Below are 16,095 nucleotides of genomic sequence, written 5' to 3' on the forward strand. Positions count from 1 at the left end.
TGTCTCCCAGATGCATGTGAGGCTCGGGTGAGAAGGGGATAGGTGTTAAGCGCTTAGTGGGCTGCGGCCAGGCTGCCAGACCTCCTCGCTGACGTCAGAATTGGGAGCAGACGCCGCCGGTCAATCTGGGCTCGATTCCTGCCCTTGCTGCTTTTGCAGCTGCGTGATGCTGGTGCCTCAGTCTCCTCTTCCGTCAAATGGAGATGAGAGTCACAGGGCCCAGCGTGTGTATTCATTCTGAGGATTAAAAGACGTAATGCACGTAGAGTGCTTGGACCAGCACGTGGCGCAAGTATACATCATAGGGTATGTGAGCACGTTTGTGTGCAAACAGCAAAACACCAGATTCGCGCTGATTCTTTCTGATGGCACAGATTGGCATGTGGACTGCAGATAATAATAAGAGATCCTGTTTCCAGGGCTCTCTCCATGACAGCTGTTGTTGTTTAGTTGCTAAGTCATATCTGACTCTTTGAGACCCTATGAACTGCAGCATGCCAGGCTTCCCTGTTCTTCACTATCTTCCGGAATTTGCTCAAACTCATGTCCATTGAGTCAGTGATGCCATCCAACCATCTCATCCTCTGTCATCCCCTTCTCCTCCTGCCTTCAATCTTTCCCAGCATCAGAGTCTTTTCCAGTGAGTCAGCCCTTGGCATCAGGGCCATAGTATTGGAGCTTCAGCTTTATCGTCAGTCCCTCCAATGAATAGTCAGGGTTGATTTCCATTAAGATTGACTGGTTTGATCTCCTTGCAGTCCAAGGGACTCGCAAGAGTCTTCTCCAGCACCACAATTAGAAAGCATCAATTCTTTGGCCCTCAACCTTCTTTATGGTCCAGTTCTCACTACTGTACATGACAACATAGCTTTGACTATATGGATCTCTGTAGGCAAAAGGTCTCTGCTGTTTTAATACGCTGTCTAGGTTTGCCATTGCTTTTCTTCCAAGGAGCAGGGTGTACTGAGAGGAAGATGGGGGGCTGGGCTTGCTGCCCGTCAGCTCCAGCTGGGAGCGCTGTCTTCTCTCTGTACCATCTCCAATCTCACAGTCAACAAATATAAAGAATGACATTGATATAGGAAATGGCTTTTTTTATAGTTGGAGGGAGTAGACTTCCTTAGGTGGAGCTCTCTGGGTTTAAAGGCCACTCACCCAGGGGACAGGATGGGGCAGGATGGTTAAGAACGTGGCTCCAGATTCAGGCGGCCCTGGCTTTGACTCCTGCCTGAGCCTGTGACCTTGGCCTCAGTTTCCTCACATGTAAAATTCCTTACAGTCCCTTCCTCCTAAGATGATGGGGAGAATGAAATGAGATACCATAATAAAATGCTTAGCACAGGCCTGGCCAGAGTCAGTGTCCGCCAAATGGATGCCTCTCTTAGGCACCTGTTACATGGAGGGTTGTGTGCCAGGCTGGGAGCGGGGCTACGTGGATTTCCTTGGAGGGCTGTTCTCTAAATTGTGGATCAGGGCCACTGTTTGGACCCTAGTCAGGCCATGAAATCAGCTTACTGGGTCTCAATGAAAATGAAATGAAAAGGAAGTAATAAATTAAATGAAAAAGAATGATAGGAAACGTCTAAGTGTAATGCACAGTGCTGGTGAGTGTTGTTTTGTACAACTTCGGGGGGTTTCATGTGCGTGTGAATACGCACTCCGGGCTGTGTGCATGTGTGTGTATACTGGGTCAAATGAAATATACTTTTCTGTGAGTCATGGTCAAAATATTTGGAGTCACTGCCTGAGAGATGATCTCCCTCCACGTAGTGACGTTTATGGAGCATCTACTCAGTGTGAGACCGAGTTCCACATGTGGGAGCCAGAATGCGGGGAGGGGGGTTCAGGGCCCAGTTCTTAGCAAAGTGGCTGGATGAGCCGGCCCTGTGGGGTCAGCAGAGACAGAGGGCTGGGGGTGGTCAGGTAGGGGATCCTGGGTGATGACATGTACTCGTGGGGACAGTGAGAGGAAGCAGTGCCTGGGGTGAGTGGTTGACTTGGGATCTGGAGATAGAGAGCACCGCCCCCCGCCCGCCCCAATGAAGGCTCCCTGTCAGTGGAGGGTACAGAGCCAGACCTCGCCAGAGGTGAGGGTGAGGGTTGTCTGAAGTCAGGCTGGGCACATTTTTCCTGGCTAGGGTTGGGCAGAGGAGGACTCAGGTTTATGGATGCTCCCGGATCTCAGGACTTGCAGGGTCTGCAGTGACTGGTGGGTCTCAGAGCTCAGACCTCTCCCTCTTCCCCTTGGCCCCCTGGAAGCCTTCTGAGCCTTCATCTCCTCCTTTTTGCTGCCCCTACTGGCTCTGGTGGGCCTGCCTGGCCGGAGACCTGACTCAGCCCTGAGTCCTGGTCCAGGAGCCAGAAGCCTTTCTATGACTTAGATTTCTGCCCAGGGTAAGTTGGGGCCTCCGTTTCTTTGTCTGTCAAGTGGGCATACAAATCCCTGAGCAGCCAGCTGACTGGGTGGTGATGCCCATCTTGTGACCTCATGGGGATAAGCAGCTACAGGAAGTGTGGCGAATTCTGGGTGGGTTGTAACTCTTGTCTCTAAGGCTGGGAAAGCTTGGGCAGGTCATGAGGGTATCATCTGCCTGGCTGGAGAGCCCCTACCTTCCTATCCCGTGACCTGGGGCGAGGGTGGGGAGAGGCCTGTGACCCATGGTGAACTGGGGATATCCCCGGATCTGAGGGGGAGGTGGCGCATTAGGGGCCGCAGAGGATGAGACCCAGGCTGGGAAACCCAGCCTCTAGAGCCCCCACCTACATAGGGTACCCAAGGAACCCCAGCTTGAAGCCTGTGAGGCCACGTGGAGGGGCGCACCCTGGGACATGTTGGCAGAAGTCAATTTCCAGGAAGCTATGGGTGGCTTCGAGCCTGCGGAGCCCAGAGCCCTGAGGCTCAGGCATGTGCTCCCATAGGAGGATGTGGTATTTGATGAGAGGTCATGCATATTGAGTACCTACTGTATGCCAGACACTGTGCTAAGCGCTTTTGTGTATTTGGAGATTTCATCCTCACAATAACCTAACGCCCACGTCTTTTTATACATCCCATTTTATGGGTGAGGAAACGGAGGCTCAGAATGGTGAAATCTCTCTTGCTAACTAGTGAGTGGCAGGGCTGGGCTGAGGGCTTGAGTTCTGGATTCAGGCTGCCAGGGTTGAAACCCAGGCAGCAGCACTTGTCAGCTGTGCAACCTTCCTCGGACGTGAGCCTGAACCTCTTTGCCCATTCATTTCTTGCTCGATGAAATGGGCAGAACCCCATTGCCCTCCTCAAAGGGTTGTTGGGAGAATTACGTGAGATCATGGAGGTCAAGTGCTTAGTACCTAGGACGCCGTTTCTCCTGTCTGCACCCAGGACCAACTGTGTGGCCCTGGGCGAGTTCTCTGGTCTCTTGGGTCCCAATCTCTTCAGCTGTGTGACATGGAATACTAACCCCTTCTCTACCCTTCTCAACAGGATTGCTGAGGATCAGATGGAACCAAAACCCTGGATGGGTCCTGAGGGAGGCCTCCAGAGAACAGAGATCCTAGACTCTTGAGCACCCAGAGCTACCAGGAATTTTTCAGGGCTTGGGGCTGCCTGCAGGTCCTGATGTATTTTGTCTGGGCTGGCTTCAAGCTTTTGTTTCCTGCTGGTTTGTGCAGACCTTTGAAGTGCTGACCCCAGATCCAACTCCAGAGTTTCTCAAGATGCATTCTGTGGAAGGGTTTGGTGATCAAGCAGGTTTGGGAGAGTGTGAGTTAAAAAAAAAGCGGGGGGAGGGGGGAGATGGATTTCTTCGCTACAGGACTTGTTAGAGCCTTTGATATGCTAATATTCATTATGCAACCCCTATGTGAGGTCATGATATACTTCCGGATATCTCAATGGCCTGCTGTTCCAAGCTCCATTTTCCAGATGGAGAAACTGAGTCCTGGAGGGAAGGCTAGGAAATGGTTTTCCCAGATCATGGGAAATTTCCCATGTTATTTCCATTTCCCAGTTATCTATAACTGAGCTGTGTGACTAGATGCCAGGGCTCCTGACTCCATGGCCAGGACACCCGTTTCTTTCCCTCCTTCCTCTGTTCTGCTTTCTTCCTGAAGGCGCCTCACCTTTTTCTGGCCCCTTCCCTCTCTCTCCCAGCAGCAATAGAGGGTATCCTGTTCCTTCTGGGCCTTGCTGGACGATGGGGCTGTGCCCAGCACCCGGCCTCCTGGGTGATGCTTCCGGGCTGGCAGATGGCAGTAAGGCGTCATCCCAGCTGAGAAGCTCCTCGCAAGTTAATTCTGTTTTCTGAGCCTCAGTCTCCTCAACTGCAGAGTGATGCTCGTCACTTTGCCTCTTACCTACAGGCGAGAGCTTTGGCTCTGACATTGTGCGAATGTGCTCTGTTCACCTGCAATTCATGTCCAGATGTCCATGAGTCTAGCAATTCTGATCATTTTGGGGAAGAACAGGGAAGAAATGAGGGGGCCCCTGGTCATGGGATCTGATGTGGTTCTGACTCCCCAGGTCCAATTCGTCCCCCATGTTTGACATCTGCCCGTTAGGATGATGCTGGTCCTCTCTGGTCCCAGTTCCGCTGGTGACCTAGGAAGTAAGCCGGTCTGAGTGGTGCTAGAGACCCGTTTTACAGAGGAGGCATGAGGGGAGCAGAGGGGAGTTGGGAGTGTCCTGTGAGGGGTTGTTGTTAGAATTGGGAAAGACACTCAAGTGTCTCCATGCTTCGGCTCAGTTCCGCCTTGAGAGGGTGGGTCTCTGGAGTCAGCCTACTCGTTTGACGCCCCTTCCCCTTCAGTCAGGGAGTGTGTGTGTGCGTGCCCGCATCTCTGTCCACTCAGCAGAGGGGGTGTAAACATCCCAGGCTCTCTGCTGGCTGTGGTGGGCGCTGAGGGAAAGGCTGGGGGGTGGACCAGGCTGGCTGGGGAGGTGGGAGGAGGTGGTGCCTCCCTGGCAGCATGTCCTCACCCAGAGGGCTGTTTGCCCAGGTTATTCTTAGCACTGACTCATTAGAGAGACTATTTTTAGCCCTGTTTCTAAGTGTTGCCAACATCTGGTACAGCCAGTGCTGAAGGGGGTTGGGGTGGCAGGGGCGACCCCTTTGGGCATGGCTGGGGACCTGAGCCTCTGGCCAGACAACGAGGACACTGCTTTCTGCACCTGCCCGTTGCTTGAAGCTGGGCACGCACTAGGCATCCTATTCATGCTTGAACGTTGCGGGCGGGCCCACGACTCTCAGGGATGGGGGTTGGAAGGTGGGATGAGGGTTACCATCCAGCCGGAGAGCGAGTGAGCTGATGGTGCTCCTCAGGTAGGCGTTCCCCTGTCCATCCCTCAGGGGTGCCAGTTGGCCTCTGACCCCTGAAGAAAAGGGCCTGGGGGGAGGAGGGCTAGCCCCCAGCTGGGGCACTTGTTACAGCGACCACTGCGGAGGAACCGCAGACATTGTAGGGAACGACAATGCCCAGGGGTGAGGTGTGCAGGCTCAGGGGCCAGACTGCATGGGCTCGAGCCCTGGCTTTGCGACTTCCTTAGCTGTGTGACCTTGGGCAAGTCATCAACCTTTCTGTGCCTCAGTTTCCTCCTCTGTGAGATGGGAGTGGGAGTAGAGTGTTGTAAGGATGAAGTAGAATAATGGACGAAGAGCCTACCTAGTGAGCGCTATGGTGTAGGGAGCTGGTGGCTTTGTCATTGTTGCTAAGGTTACTGTTACTAGCAAGAAGCTCTGCCTGTGCCTTGAGCTGGGGAAGGAGGCCTGTCAGCTGAGTGAGGTGAAGCTTGGGATGGGGCTCAGAGGGAGGGGTCGTACCTGGGCATCACGATGGGGTGGTTTCTGCCAGGCTGCCCTGAGGGATTAAGGGCACACAGGTGAGTTGGAATGTGGGCTTTGCCCTTCACACGTTGTGTGAGTCACTTAACTTCTCTGAATGTCCTTTTTTTTTTTTTTTTTACCTACAAGACAAAGATGATACTATGTAGGCTATAGAGTTATTATGAAAAATAAAGCATTTGATGTTTGTGGGGGCATTTTGCCCAGTGCTGGGCACACGGGAGGATCTGAATCCATGAAACTTTTCTTCCTTTCTGTCCCTTTTCCCATGTGAGGGATGGGTGCCCTGAGGGTCGTGGAGGAGAGCTTGGCCTGGAGGTTTGGAGTGTGGGGGCTGGGGTCCCAGCTCTTTGTGAGCCTGGGTAATCCACACACATAACTTCCCCCTGGGTTTCTGTAACACAGTGGCTGGAGAAAACTGAGTTTTAGACTCTTTCTCAGAATCCCTGGGGGTGCCTTGGGGAAGGACTAGGCGGAGGGGCGCTGCGGAAGGGGAAGCCCCCCGTTGGAGGCCAGGTAGTCTGGCCCTTCCCACTCCCCACAGAACCGCTTCATTCTCATGTTTAGCTGTCAGAGTTCCAGGTAAATTTTGTCTGAAAAGGGGGTTCTGCTGTTGACATCAGCCTGGGAGTCTCTGAGAGGGGTGACCTCCTAGGCTCCTTGTTGTGTGACTTGGCACTGACTCTGGAGGTGACCTGGACTGTGGGCCCTGATGTCCAGAGGATGCTGGCGCTCCCTGTGAGGCGTGGGGGCAGGGCGGGGGCTGCCAGGCTGTGCCTGGGGGGAGAGGTTTGAGTGCTGCCCGGCCTCGCTATCTGTGGGACGTGGGGCCCTGAAGACAATACTCAGCCTCACCAGCAAACTCTCCCGGGGGGAGCTCAGGCTGAGACTAGGCAGAAGGGCCCTGGCCACAGTGCAGTCATGTTCCTGGTAAACACTTGAGAATATCTGAAAGGAATGAATGAAGAGGCACCACAGCGTCCCCGGACAGCTGCACCTCTGAGAGGGTGGCGGATCCCCCCTTCCTCTTCTTCTTTTTTTTAAATTAATTTTTATTTATTTATTTTTGGCTGTGCTGGGTCTTCGTTGCTGTACACGGACTTTCTCTAGTTGTGGTGAGCGGGGGCTGTTCTTCGTTGCCGTGCGTAGGCTGCTCACTGTGGTGGCTTCTCTGGTTGCAGAGCATGAGTTTCTAGGCGCAGGGCCTCAGCAGTTCTGGCCCACGGGCTTAATTTCTCTGTGGCATGTGTGGGATCTTCCCGGACCAGGGATCGAACCTGTGTCCCCTGCATTGGCAGGTGGACTCTTATCCACTATGCCACTAGGGAAGTCCATACCCTTCCTCTTCTTCACTCTGCCTTCCCTGTTCTCTGCTTTTGTTCCACCAGCCTTAAGCTCCCCCAGCCCTGCCCATAACCTTGAACAAAGACACTTCCCCAACCTGAGCCTCAGTTTGTTCATGGGTGAAATGAGGATGGTGGGCTCAACTTGGGAGGCCCCTTCCGGCGTCTCAGCCTCTGTTCGCAGGGCAGGTCACACATGCCCAGAAGGTCCAGTCCCTCTAACCAGTGGCATGGGGAGAGGTGGTCCTCAGGGTCTGAGGCGAGGGTAGGGCGGCCACAGTGCTCTGATGGGGCCTTCAGGGTGTGATGGGCCTGGGCGGGGGCTTGGGCAGGGAGGCAGGGACCCGTGGGTGTGAGAGGAAGGGTGGGCATCCAAGTGTGTCCGCTGGGCTGGGGCCGCCACCGTGACTTTTGTGTGTGACCCTCTGCTGGTGTGGGCGGCAGCCCGTAGGGACACATTTGTGTCGTTATGACTGGATGTGAGAGGGTGTGTGGGTCTGGCTGGCCTCAGGCTAGGGCGGTTATCTCCTGTTGCTGGGAGCTTCCTGAGTTCTGAGGAGAATGGAAAGTGACTTCATGCAAGGGCGCCCCTCCCCAGATCCCCACTTTAGGCACAGCCTGAGGTAGAGAGTGGCCTGGCTTTCCTCCCCTCTTCCCCACACACCAGAGGCCCGTGTCCCCCTCCTCCCTCACCTCAGACCCTGTGTCTCACTCAGGCTTTTGGGGGGTCTGCCTTGACCTGCATTCTGACTCTTCTCTCCATGGCATCTCGTGGGGCGGGGGGGGAGGTGAGTGGTCCGTGCCTGCAGCTCTAGGAGTCGGTGCACCCCCAGGCCTAGTACAGCTAATCCTCTGAGCCAGAGGAAGTGTCCTCCGGAGGCCCAGCCTGGGACGCTGTGGTCAGCACCCTGCACCGGCCGAGTGGTTTTCTAGCTGGAGGAGACCCACGGGGAGGGGTGAGGAGAGGCTCCACCTGCCCACCGGCTCCCGCTCTGGCAGTCTTGGCTGCAGCCACTGCCGGTGACTCATTCCCCCAGGGAACTAGCCGGCTCCTGTCCTGAGGCTCTGGGCCCTGGGCTCAGCCAGCCAGGGAGGAGCAGGGAGGCCCTTCTTCCATATGATGGGGAGGGGTCCCAGCTGACCGCTCTCGTGTCCTCCGGCCCCCGCAGACTTCACCTTCCTAGTAGCCGCAGCCCCAGATCACCATAATGGGTCCCGGATGCCTCACAAGTAGGCAGCCCCGTCTGGCAGCTGGACTCAGTCCCTCTTCCCCAGCGCCTGCCACCAGGCATGTCCCCATTCCAGTGCCTGGGCTCGGTGGGGGCATGGGTGGTGCCTGTCCCCACCCCGGGGGAGGGAGGTGACTGGGCAGCCTGGGAGGGGGTGGGGAGGCCCTCTCCAGGGAAATGAATTCTTGGCTGGACCCCAGATGCTGGCCTGCCCAGCTCTGCTCCGGGGTAACACTGGGTGCACACACAGCCCCATTGTACGCCTGGGCCCTGTGCCCGCCGTGGGCCTGGCACCAGCTCCGTCCACAGCAGTGGCTCCGTCAGCTCCTCAGCAGCCCCTGCCAGGGCTCAAGCCACTGGGCCCCCGGTGAGGAGGAGGAGGGAGGGCCGGTGATGAGGCTGTGAGTGGGGGTGCCCTGAGCCCGGGAGCGGGGACCATGCAGATGCTTGAGGAGTCACGTGTATGCGTTGGTTTCTCATCAACTGTGGATACAGGGTGGGGAGCACTGTCTCCCTTTCACATGAGGAAATTGAGGTGTCGAGACCCCGAGAGGCTGCAGTAACTCGCCCAAGGGCACAGAACTAGCAAGTGATGGAGCTGGGGTTCAAGCTCAGGCAGCCTTGGTCCATAGCCTCTCAGCACCACTTACTGTGCTGCACACCCAGCCTCAGGTCGGGGCTCAGGGAAAGGCCCGGTTCCTTCTTCTCCCAGCCCAACTTAGAGGAGCCAGGTAGGCTACTTTCTAGAAAGTACAAGTCCCCACGGTGGAAGGGGATCCCAGAACAGTAGGGTCTGGAGTCCCCATGTGCTTGTGAGAAGCGTGGAGGTTAGATTTCAAGGATGGTATTGGTGGCTGGGCAGGCAGAACAAGTCCGCAGGATCGGAAGGCGGCTCCTTGCCTCAGTTCCCCTGCTGCGGTGGCACTGAATGCCCCGTGCTTCTCGGGAGGACACAGGAGTGTGGAGGAGAGGTGTGGCCAGGGCTGAACTTGGAGCCTCACCCCCTTTTCCTGTGCTCCATAGGCTGGCCCGGAGGCTCCGCATCCCCAGCCTAGAGCAGGGCCTCCTGTTGCTTCTATTCTGAGAATCCGTCCTGAGCTGCCCCATCTCCTCAGGTTTCCCAGCCTGAAGGGGCCTCTGAGGCCGGAGAGCCTGCCAAGAGGGCAGCCCAGCTCTCAGCTTTGAGGGGTCCCATCTCTGCCTAGCGTCCGGGCCCTCAGGCCAGACTGGAGGGTGCCTGGAACCAACGTCTATGGGGCTCAACTTATCTGCTCATGAGCCCTGACCCCCCCATAGGATCAGGCAGAGCTAAAGCTTCTCCCTTATCCCGGCCCAACCTCCTTGTTTCCATCCATCCTGGCCATGGGGCCTGGCTCCCCTTTGGTGCCACCTCAACCCTCTCACCAAATGGACGGGGCAGTCTGCGGGGACCGCAAGGTTGCACAATGCCAAGGCTGGGCCGCCGGGACAGGTGGGTAAAAGGGAGGCTGGAAGGGAACACCGAGGCTGGCTCCCCTCTCACCCCACCCGGGAGCCCTGTCATGCCCAGCCTGCTCAGGCTCAGCTTTCTCTGATTACACTGTCCCCCTACAAAGCCAGAACACCATCCCAGGCCAGAACTACAATCCCAGGCCACAGGAAGGCACGTCAAGCCCAGAAGGGCCAGCTTTGAGTGCCTTCTCCCTGGGAGATGCCAAGAAAGAGAAAACCTGGGGACAGCCCTCGGTTCTACTACAGCTGAGAAAACTCAACAGAGTAACTCCTCTGTGCCTCAGTTTCTCATTTATAAAATGGATACACTAATATTTCCTACTTCCCAGTGTTGTTGAGAATGGCAAATGAATTAAGACACAGTAAAGCCTTAGGAAGATTTCCTGACAAACAGGAAGTGCTCAGTTCAGGTTTATTGGTAGTAGGCATAGTAAGGGCTTCCCTGGTGGCTCAGATGGTAAAGAATCCTCCTGCAATGTGGGAGACCTGTGTTTGATCCCTGGGTTGGGAAGATCCCTTGGAGGAGGGCATGGCAACCCACTCCAGTATTCTTGCCTGAAGAATCCCATGGACAGAGGAGCCTGGCGGGCTGCATTCCATAGGATTGCAAAGAATCGGACACATATACATACATATAGTAAGGTAGTCATTCTAAATAGAAGTACAATACAATATATGTTATCAAGTAATGTTGTTTTTTCAAAATAGATTGTGAGTACTAGTGAGGACAGGGACTGTCTTACTTATATCTGGATCTTGGTGTCAGGCACAGAGCCTGGCATGGAGCCAATTAAGTAATTGTTTCCAAATGGTGATCAGAGGAGGGTGGAGTCAGGGTAGGCTGCCTGGAAGAGGTGGCTCTGGAGCAGGCCTTCCAGAGACACACAGGCATTATTAGACAATCTGTGGAAGGAGGATGGGGCAGGAGGAACATCTGGAGGTCTGGATTGTGTCAGGGAAAAAGTGATGGGACCCCCTACACTGAGCCCAGGTTAGGACAGGGGGATCCTGAGTTCCTTGAATATCCACCTGGGGAGTTTGGACTTTATCTGGTGGACAGCGGGGGTGATGGAACAGGGAGATGACCTTTCTTTGTTGCTCAGTCTGTTTTGTTTCTGCTCCCTTGTTCTGTTAGGACTGATTCCTTTCTCCACTTCTCCAAAGACAGTGAACCCTCTCTTTGCTCTTCGGTTCCTTTTCTCTGATCCCTGCTCACTCCCAGCCCACGTATCCATACTCTGTTCTTGGTCTTCTGCTTAGCTGCCTTGGCCTGTTCTCCCTGCCTACTCTTGTTCAGCATCCGCTTCCTCTCCCTGGCCCAGACCCACGTTCCCTGGGATTGGGGTCGGCTGGACTTGAACTTGAGGGGAGTGGGATACGAGCGTGGTGCTATCACACAGTGGGAACGCGGGTGCTGGTGACCAAGCCAGGAGGACACCCTCTCTCCTGACCTAGCCCGCTACCCTCTTCAGGGAATGACCCCACGGTAATGTGGCTAAGGCCCATTAGGAAGATTGCATTTGTCAAGCTGATAAATGAGAACAGATTTCTCTAACGGAAAAATTAGAGAGTGATAGGCCTTCATTTTCTTGCTATTAAATTTAGCCTAAAAGGGTATTGAACCAGGTGGGGACCAGACTGAAGAAAACTACTCTCTTCTGTCTCCTTGTAAACATTCAGCCATCTATCTGTCCATGATCTCCATCCATCACTTCATGCACTGTATCCATCCATGCATCCATCTGTCCATCATATCTATCCACCCATTATATCCATCCATCTGTCCCTTAATCCTTTATGTCCATCTGGGCATCCATTACATCTGTACATCCAACTATGCATCTACCAAATATTTCCTGAGCGCCAAATCAGTTGCTTTACATTTAATCCTTACAGAAACTCTTCAAGATAGACATTATCTTCCTTTTGCACATGAGGACACCAGGCTCCTGTGAAGTGAAGTTGCTGGAGGTCACGCAGCCAATAAGCAACAGATCTGGACTTCAGCTCTCTCTGCTTCAAAACTCATGCTCATGGTGTGGGGTCAAATGGCCTCCCTGGGTGTCCCCAGTGCCTCTTTCTGAATGCAAAATATGACAGCCTTGCTTCTGAAGGCATGGACAGGCATGCTCAGGTTCTGGAATGCTGGAGTTCCGGAGTTCTATCCGAGGAGCAGCCCCGGGGGCCAGAAGTCACGCTGGACTTACAGTCCTATTGGCATTTGGTACTGGTAACAATGTCACCAGCCCCACGCCTGCAGTGGAGGCTTCCTGATCATGTAACTTGCAACCCAGCATGTCCTTGTTTCTTCTCTTCATCAGGCCAACTCTGCTTCTGAGGGCACTCTTGTCTGCCACAGGTAGGAAAGTTCTAGGTAGATGCTTGGCCACTGCATCCGACCCCACCAGTCTCTCTGCAGCAACTGGGCTCTTGCACGCGTGCCTCTGCTTCTCCCTAGGACACCCAGCCCACATTTTACTCTGGCACTTTTAATAATAGCTTTCTAAGCTGTAGAGTTAGCTGCACAATTTCAGGTCAAAGCTCCCTCCTCGGACCTCTTTGGTTGAGACAGGGCTGTGAGTGCAGACAGTTTACTTGGGTGATGACCCCAGGAAGTCCCCTTAGTGAATTAGGTGGAGTGAGGCGGGGAAGGGAAGGAAGCCACTGAGATGTGTGTTCAGAGCAGGTGATCACTGTGGGCTCTGGAGAAACTGCTTTAGATTCCCAGCCTCGGGACCCCTCAGCTGGTAAAGAATCCACCTGCAATGCGGGAGACCTGAGTTCGATCCCTGGGTTGGGAAGGGGAAGGCTCCCCACTCTGGCCTGGAGAATTTCATGGACTGTATAGTCCATAGGGTCGCAGAGTCGGACACGACCAAGCGACTTTCACTTCATTCGGGACAAGGGGCTGGTATTGGGGGTTTGTTACCAGTTCCCCTCTGTCTTTGGCTGGGGCAAGGCGGGTGCTACCTCTGTTGGCTCTGGTGCAGCTGTGTGCAGATGCTGGCTGATGGAGGTGCTCAGGTGGGCAGGTTGGGACTGGGAGTGGCCAGGGGCCATGGCCAGGGCCCTGACAGCCTCTGCCGTTCTCACTGGACACAGGCATGGTGGCCGACCAGTCCCTAGGAGTGTGCCTCCTGCCAAGCCCTCTTGTCGCCGCTCACTTCTCTCCAGGCCCACGAAGCTGCCACCACCCTCTCCTGCTGCCCCTGGGGAGACCCTTCCCACTGGGACCAGTCATGGGCACCACATTCGCTGCATTCAGCAGATGCTTAAGGAGAACCTGCTCCATACCCGGTGTCACTGTAAGAGGAGAAGCTGCCAGGGCCCCTCTAGACGCTCCGAGCAGAGGGAAGGGATTCGGCGGCGTGCAGGGGGTCCTTACCAGAGGCCACACGCGGCGGCCCCTTCTGGCCCTTTCTCTCTTTCTCTGAGCTCGACATCCGCTCCTAGAGGGTGTGGGCGACGCACTGGGTGGCCACAGAGCCTGAGCCACTCTGAGTCCCCTTCCGGCAGAGCTCTGCGGAGGCTGTGATTGTAGCGGTTTTTCTGACTTCCTTTTCCTTTCTCTCGCGCCCCTGCCTCTTCCCCCTCCTGAGGCCGCCAGACCCACGGCTGCCACGTGGCTGCCTTTTCGTCAGTGGGGAACTGAGCCTTCCAGTGCCCTCTCGCTGAGTCTCTATGGGGAACAGGATGCAATTCACGGTGCAATAAGGGTGGGGGGTCAGTTTATTCGTGGGTGCCCTTCTTTGTCCCTGGGGAAAGCCCTGCCTGGTACCGCTTCCTGGAGAGGGGCCTTCTCCTTCTAGACTCCTGCCCCCATCCCTCAGATTCACACTAGACTCACTCCCATCTTGGGGGGCCCAGGGAAGGAGCGGAGTTAAGGAGGGAGGGGCATGTAGGTAAGGCCACCTGGTATAGGGGCAGGGCGGGCAGGTGCCGGGCTGGCGGGCACACACACAACGCACACTCCAGACTCTGTATGGGCCGCCGGCAGACCTGCCAAGTCCCGCTCCCTTTTGACTCATCTCTCCGGCTGCCACCCACAGACTTTCCCCTTGATGTTTTCACTTCCAAACCAGGTTTGGTCAGCGTGCGTGTGCCAGGGTGGCGAGTTGGGTGGGGGAGGGGGGGAGGAGCATGTTGGCCTGGGCTGGCCAGCCCCATGCCCTCTGACATTCTCCCCCTACTTGCCCGTGGCATCTATTTCCCACCTCGAGGAGGGCAGGGCCGGCTTTGGCAGAGTGAACCGGGCCTTGAAGTTGTACCCGCCCCACTTGGATAGAAAGGTGGCTGTGCCTATTCGGGCGGGCGTGTGTCAGTGTGAGGGCTGGGAGGGCGTGGGAGAGGTTAGCACGCGGGACGTAGGATGTGGCTTTCGGTTTGTCTCAGGTGGGAGCTTAAGCATCTTTGATCAAGTCTCACCCCGTGGGGGAAACGGGGCGGGGGGTCGGGGGCACAGGTGGGGGGAGGGGTGGATGGGGAGCGCAGAATGAGCAAAGCTCCGCCCCGACCCGATGAGCTCAAAAGCCAGGGCGCTGGGTTCCTCCGTCTGCCTGGCAAAGGGCAAGTGTTCCTTGTGGCAATTCAGGACAGAAAATGGGGTGGGGGGCCTGCTGTGTGCGTGTTGAGCATGAGATCTCTGCAGAGTGCATCTCATACCTGGGAACTGATGGCAGGCGGGGGTGGGACGGGTGAAGGCGGCTGCCTCCCTCTGCTCCCTTGGCTGGGAGGGGGTAACGCTGTGGTACAAGGTCATTTCAAGTGTTGGGGAGAGAGTTCTCCTCTGGCTTCCAGATGGATAGGTTAGAGGTGCCAGCCGGGCACCTGGGCCGGGCAGCAGAGAAGCCACGCCATGCTCTGGGTCTGGGGCAGCTGCCATTCAGGAAGCCCTAGGCCGCGTGCGGGCTGGCTGGGCGAGGACCCGGGCAGGGGACCCCTGGATTTTGTGGCCCGGTTGAATGTTCCCAGTTCCCAGAAGTGCAGCTCACACTGGGGCGGGGCCGGGGAGAAGGCCCAGCCACAGGGTTGGGGGCGGTAGCTAGGGGAGAAGAGCCCGTGGTCATCCGGCGGCCCCTGCCTGCTCCAGCCGCCCTGTCCCGCCCCCACCAGGCATGAGTCAGACCGAAAGCAGAAGCTGCCAGACATTGCGCAGGGTGAAGCGGGGCAGAACTAGCAGTGCTATTTTGGAGCCTGGTTAATTCCCCCTCCTGTCCCCCAGCGCGCATCACTCAGGGCACCCCACCCGGCCCCCCGCCCCGTTCCTGGCTTCCTGATCGCCAGCTCTTTGCCTTCCCTGTAGAGACTGCCGGGGCAGGACCCCATGTCCCCTGGCGTGTGTGGAGATGGGGTTGCTTAAAGCCCCTCCATTTGAGGGACCCCTCCTTCTCCCTGGCTGAGAGGTGCTGTCTTCTCTGGAACCAGCCTTCCGGGGTGTCAGGGGGTGCCCCCTCCCGGCGGGAGCTGGTGCTGCCGGTCTGGCACTGCACCCTCCCTCTGCCCCTCCTCTGCCACTCAGGCCAGCTGTCGGCCGCCTCTCACCGGGGCTGTGAGCTGACCAGGCTTCAGGTGGGAGCCTCTCCCGGCAGTGACTCTTAGAGGTTTGGGAGGGATTTCCGGACGCGGAGGGGGGATATTTGGGGGCCAAGGGCCTTTCCAGGACCCATGACATCATGCACCTTGCAGCAGCCCCAAGTCACCCCCTAGTCAAGGGTTCTCTCTTGGGCATCCCAGGCCTGCTTGAGGGCCCACATGTTAGAATTTTTTGGAGCCCTATGAGCCTGGGGACCCCTGGCCATCCAGTCTGCGGAGGTGAAAGAGGTCAGTGGGTGTGTGTTTCTGAGCTGAAGTTGAGGGTGTTTGGGTGAGAGTGTTGCTACCCACCCGTGGGTCCGGGGGTGGAGGTCCCTGCCGCTCCTGAAGCTATGTGGCTGGGGGAGAGGGTGGGCTTTGCTGTTACTCGTGTATGCATGGGAGACGGCCGTGGGCTCCGTCCACTGGGTGTTGCCGCCTCCTGGGGAAACCCTGAGGTCAGTGCTCCATCCTGCTATCTACCATCCAGCAACCTGGGGTGGGGGCCCATCAGCGGGCACGTTGCAAGGGAACCAGTTAGAATGTGGGGTCCCTTTGAAGCTCAGGGGAGCCAATCTTGGGTCTCTCGGTGCTCGGCTACGTTTGGACTCGGGCAGGTGAAAAGGAGGGGCCAAGCAGTGG

General features: G+C 56.3%; 1 protein-coding gene across 3 annotated transcripts in view; it reads left to right on the top strand.

Annotated features, from left to right (window-relative positions):
* Positions 1–16,095, top strand: part of TFEB (transcription factor EB) — a 48,826-nt gene that overhangs the window by 12,860 nt on the left and 19,871 nt on the right. The window contains exon 1 of one of the 3 annotated variants that reach the window (XM_055571434.1): positions 1,940–3,742. The exons of 1 other annotated variant lie outside the window; for it this stretch is intronic. Coding sequence is in view for 1 of the 2 variants with exons in the window: in XM_055571432.1 (XP_055427407.1) it covers positions 5,287–5,300 (14 nt within the window). In the remaining variant the exon portion in view is untranslated. Of the gene's footprint in view, positions 1–1,939; positions 3,743–3,784; positions 5,301–16,095 lie in introns of those variants that run through there. One more of the 3 variants, XM_055571432.1, reaches the window with a different exon arrangement.

Source organism: Bubalus kerabau, chromosome 3, assembly GCF_029407905.1.
Source record: "Bubalus kerabau isolate K-KA32 ecotype Philippines breed swamp buffalo chromosome 3, PCC_UOA_SB_1v2, whole genome shotgun sequence".
Taxonomy (NCBI): domain Eukaryota; kingdom Metazoa; phylum Chordata; class Mammalia; order Artiodactyla; family Bovidae; genus Bubalus; species Bubalus kerabau.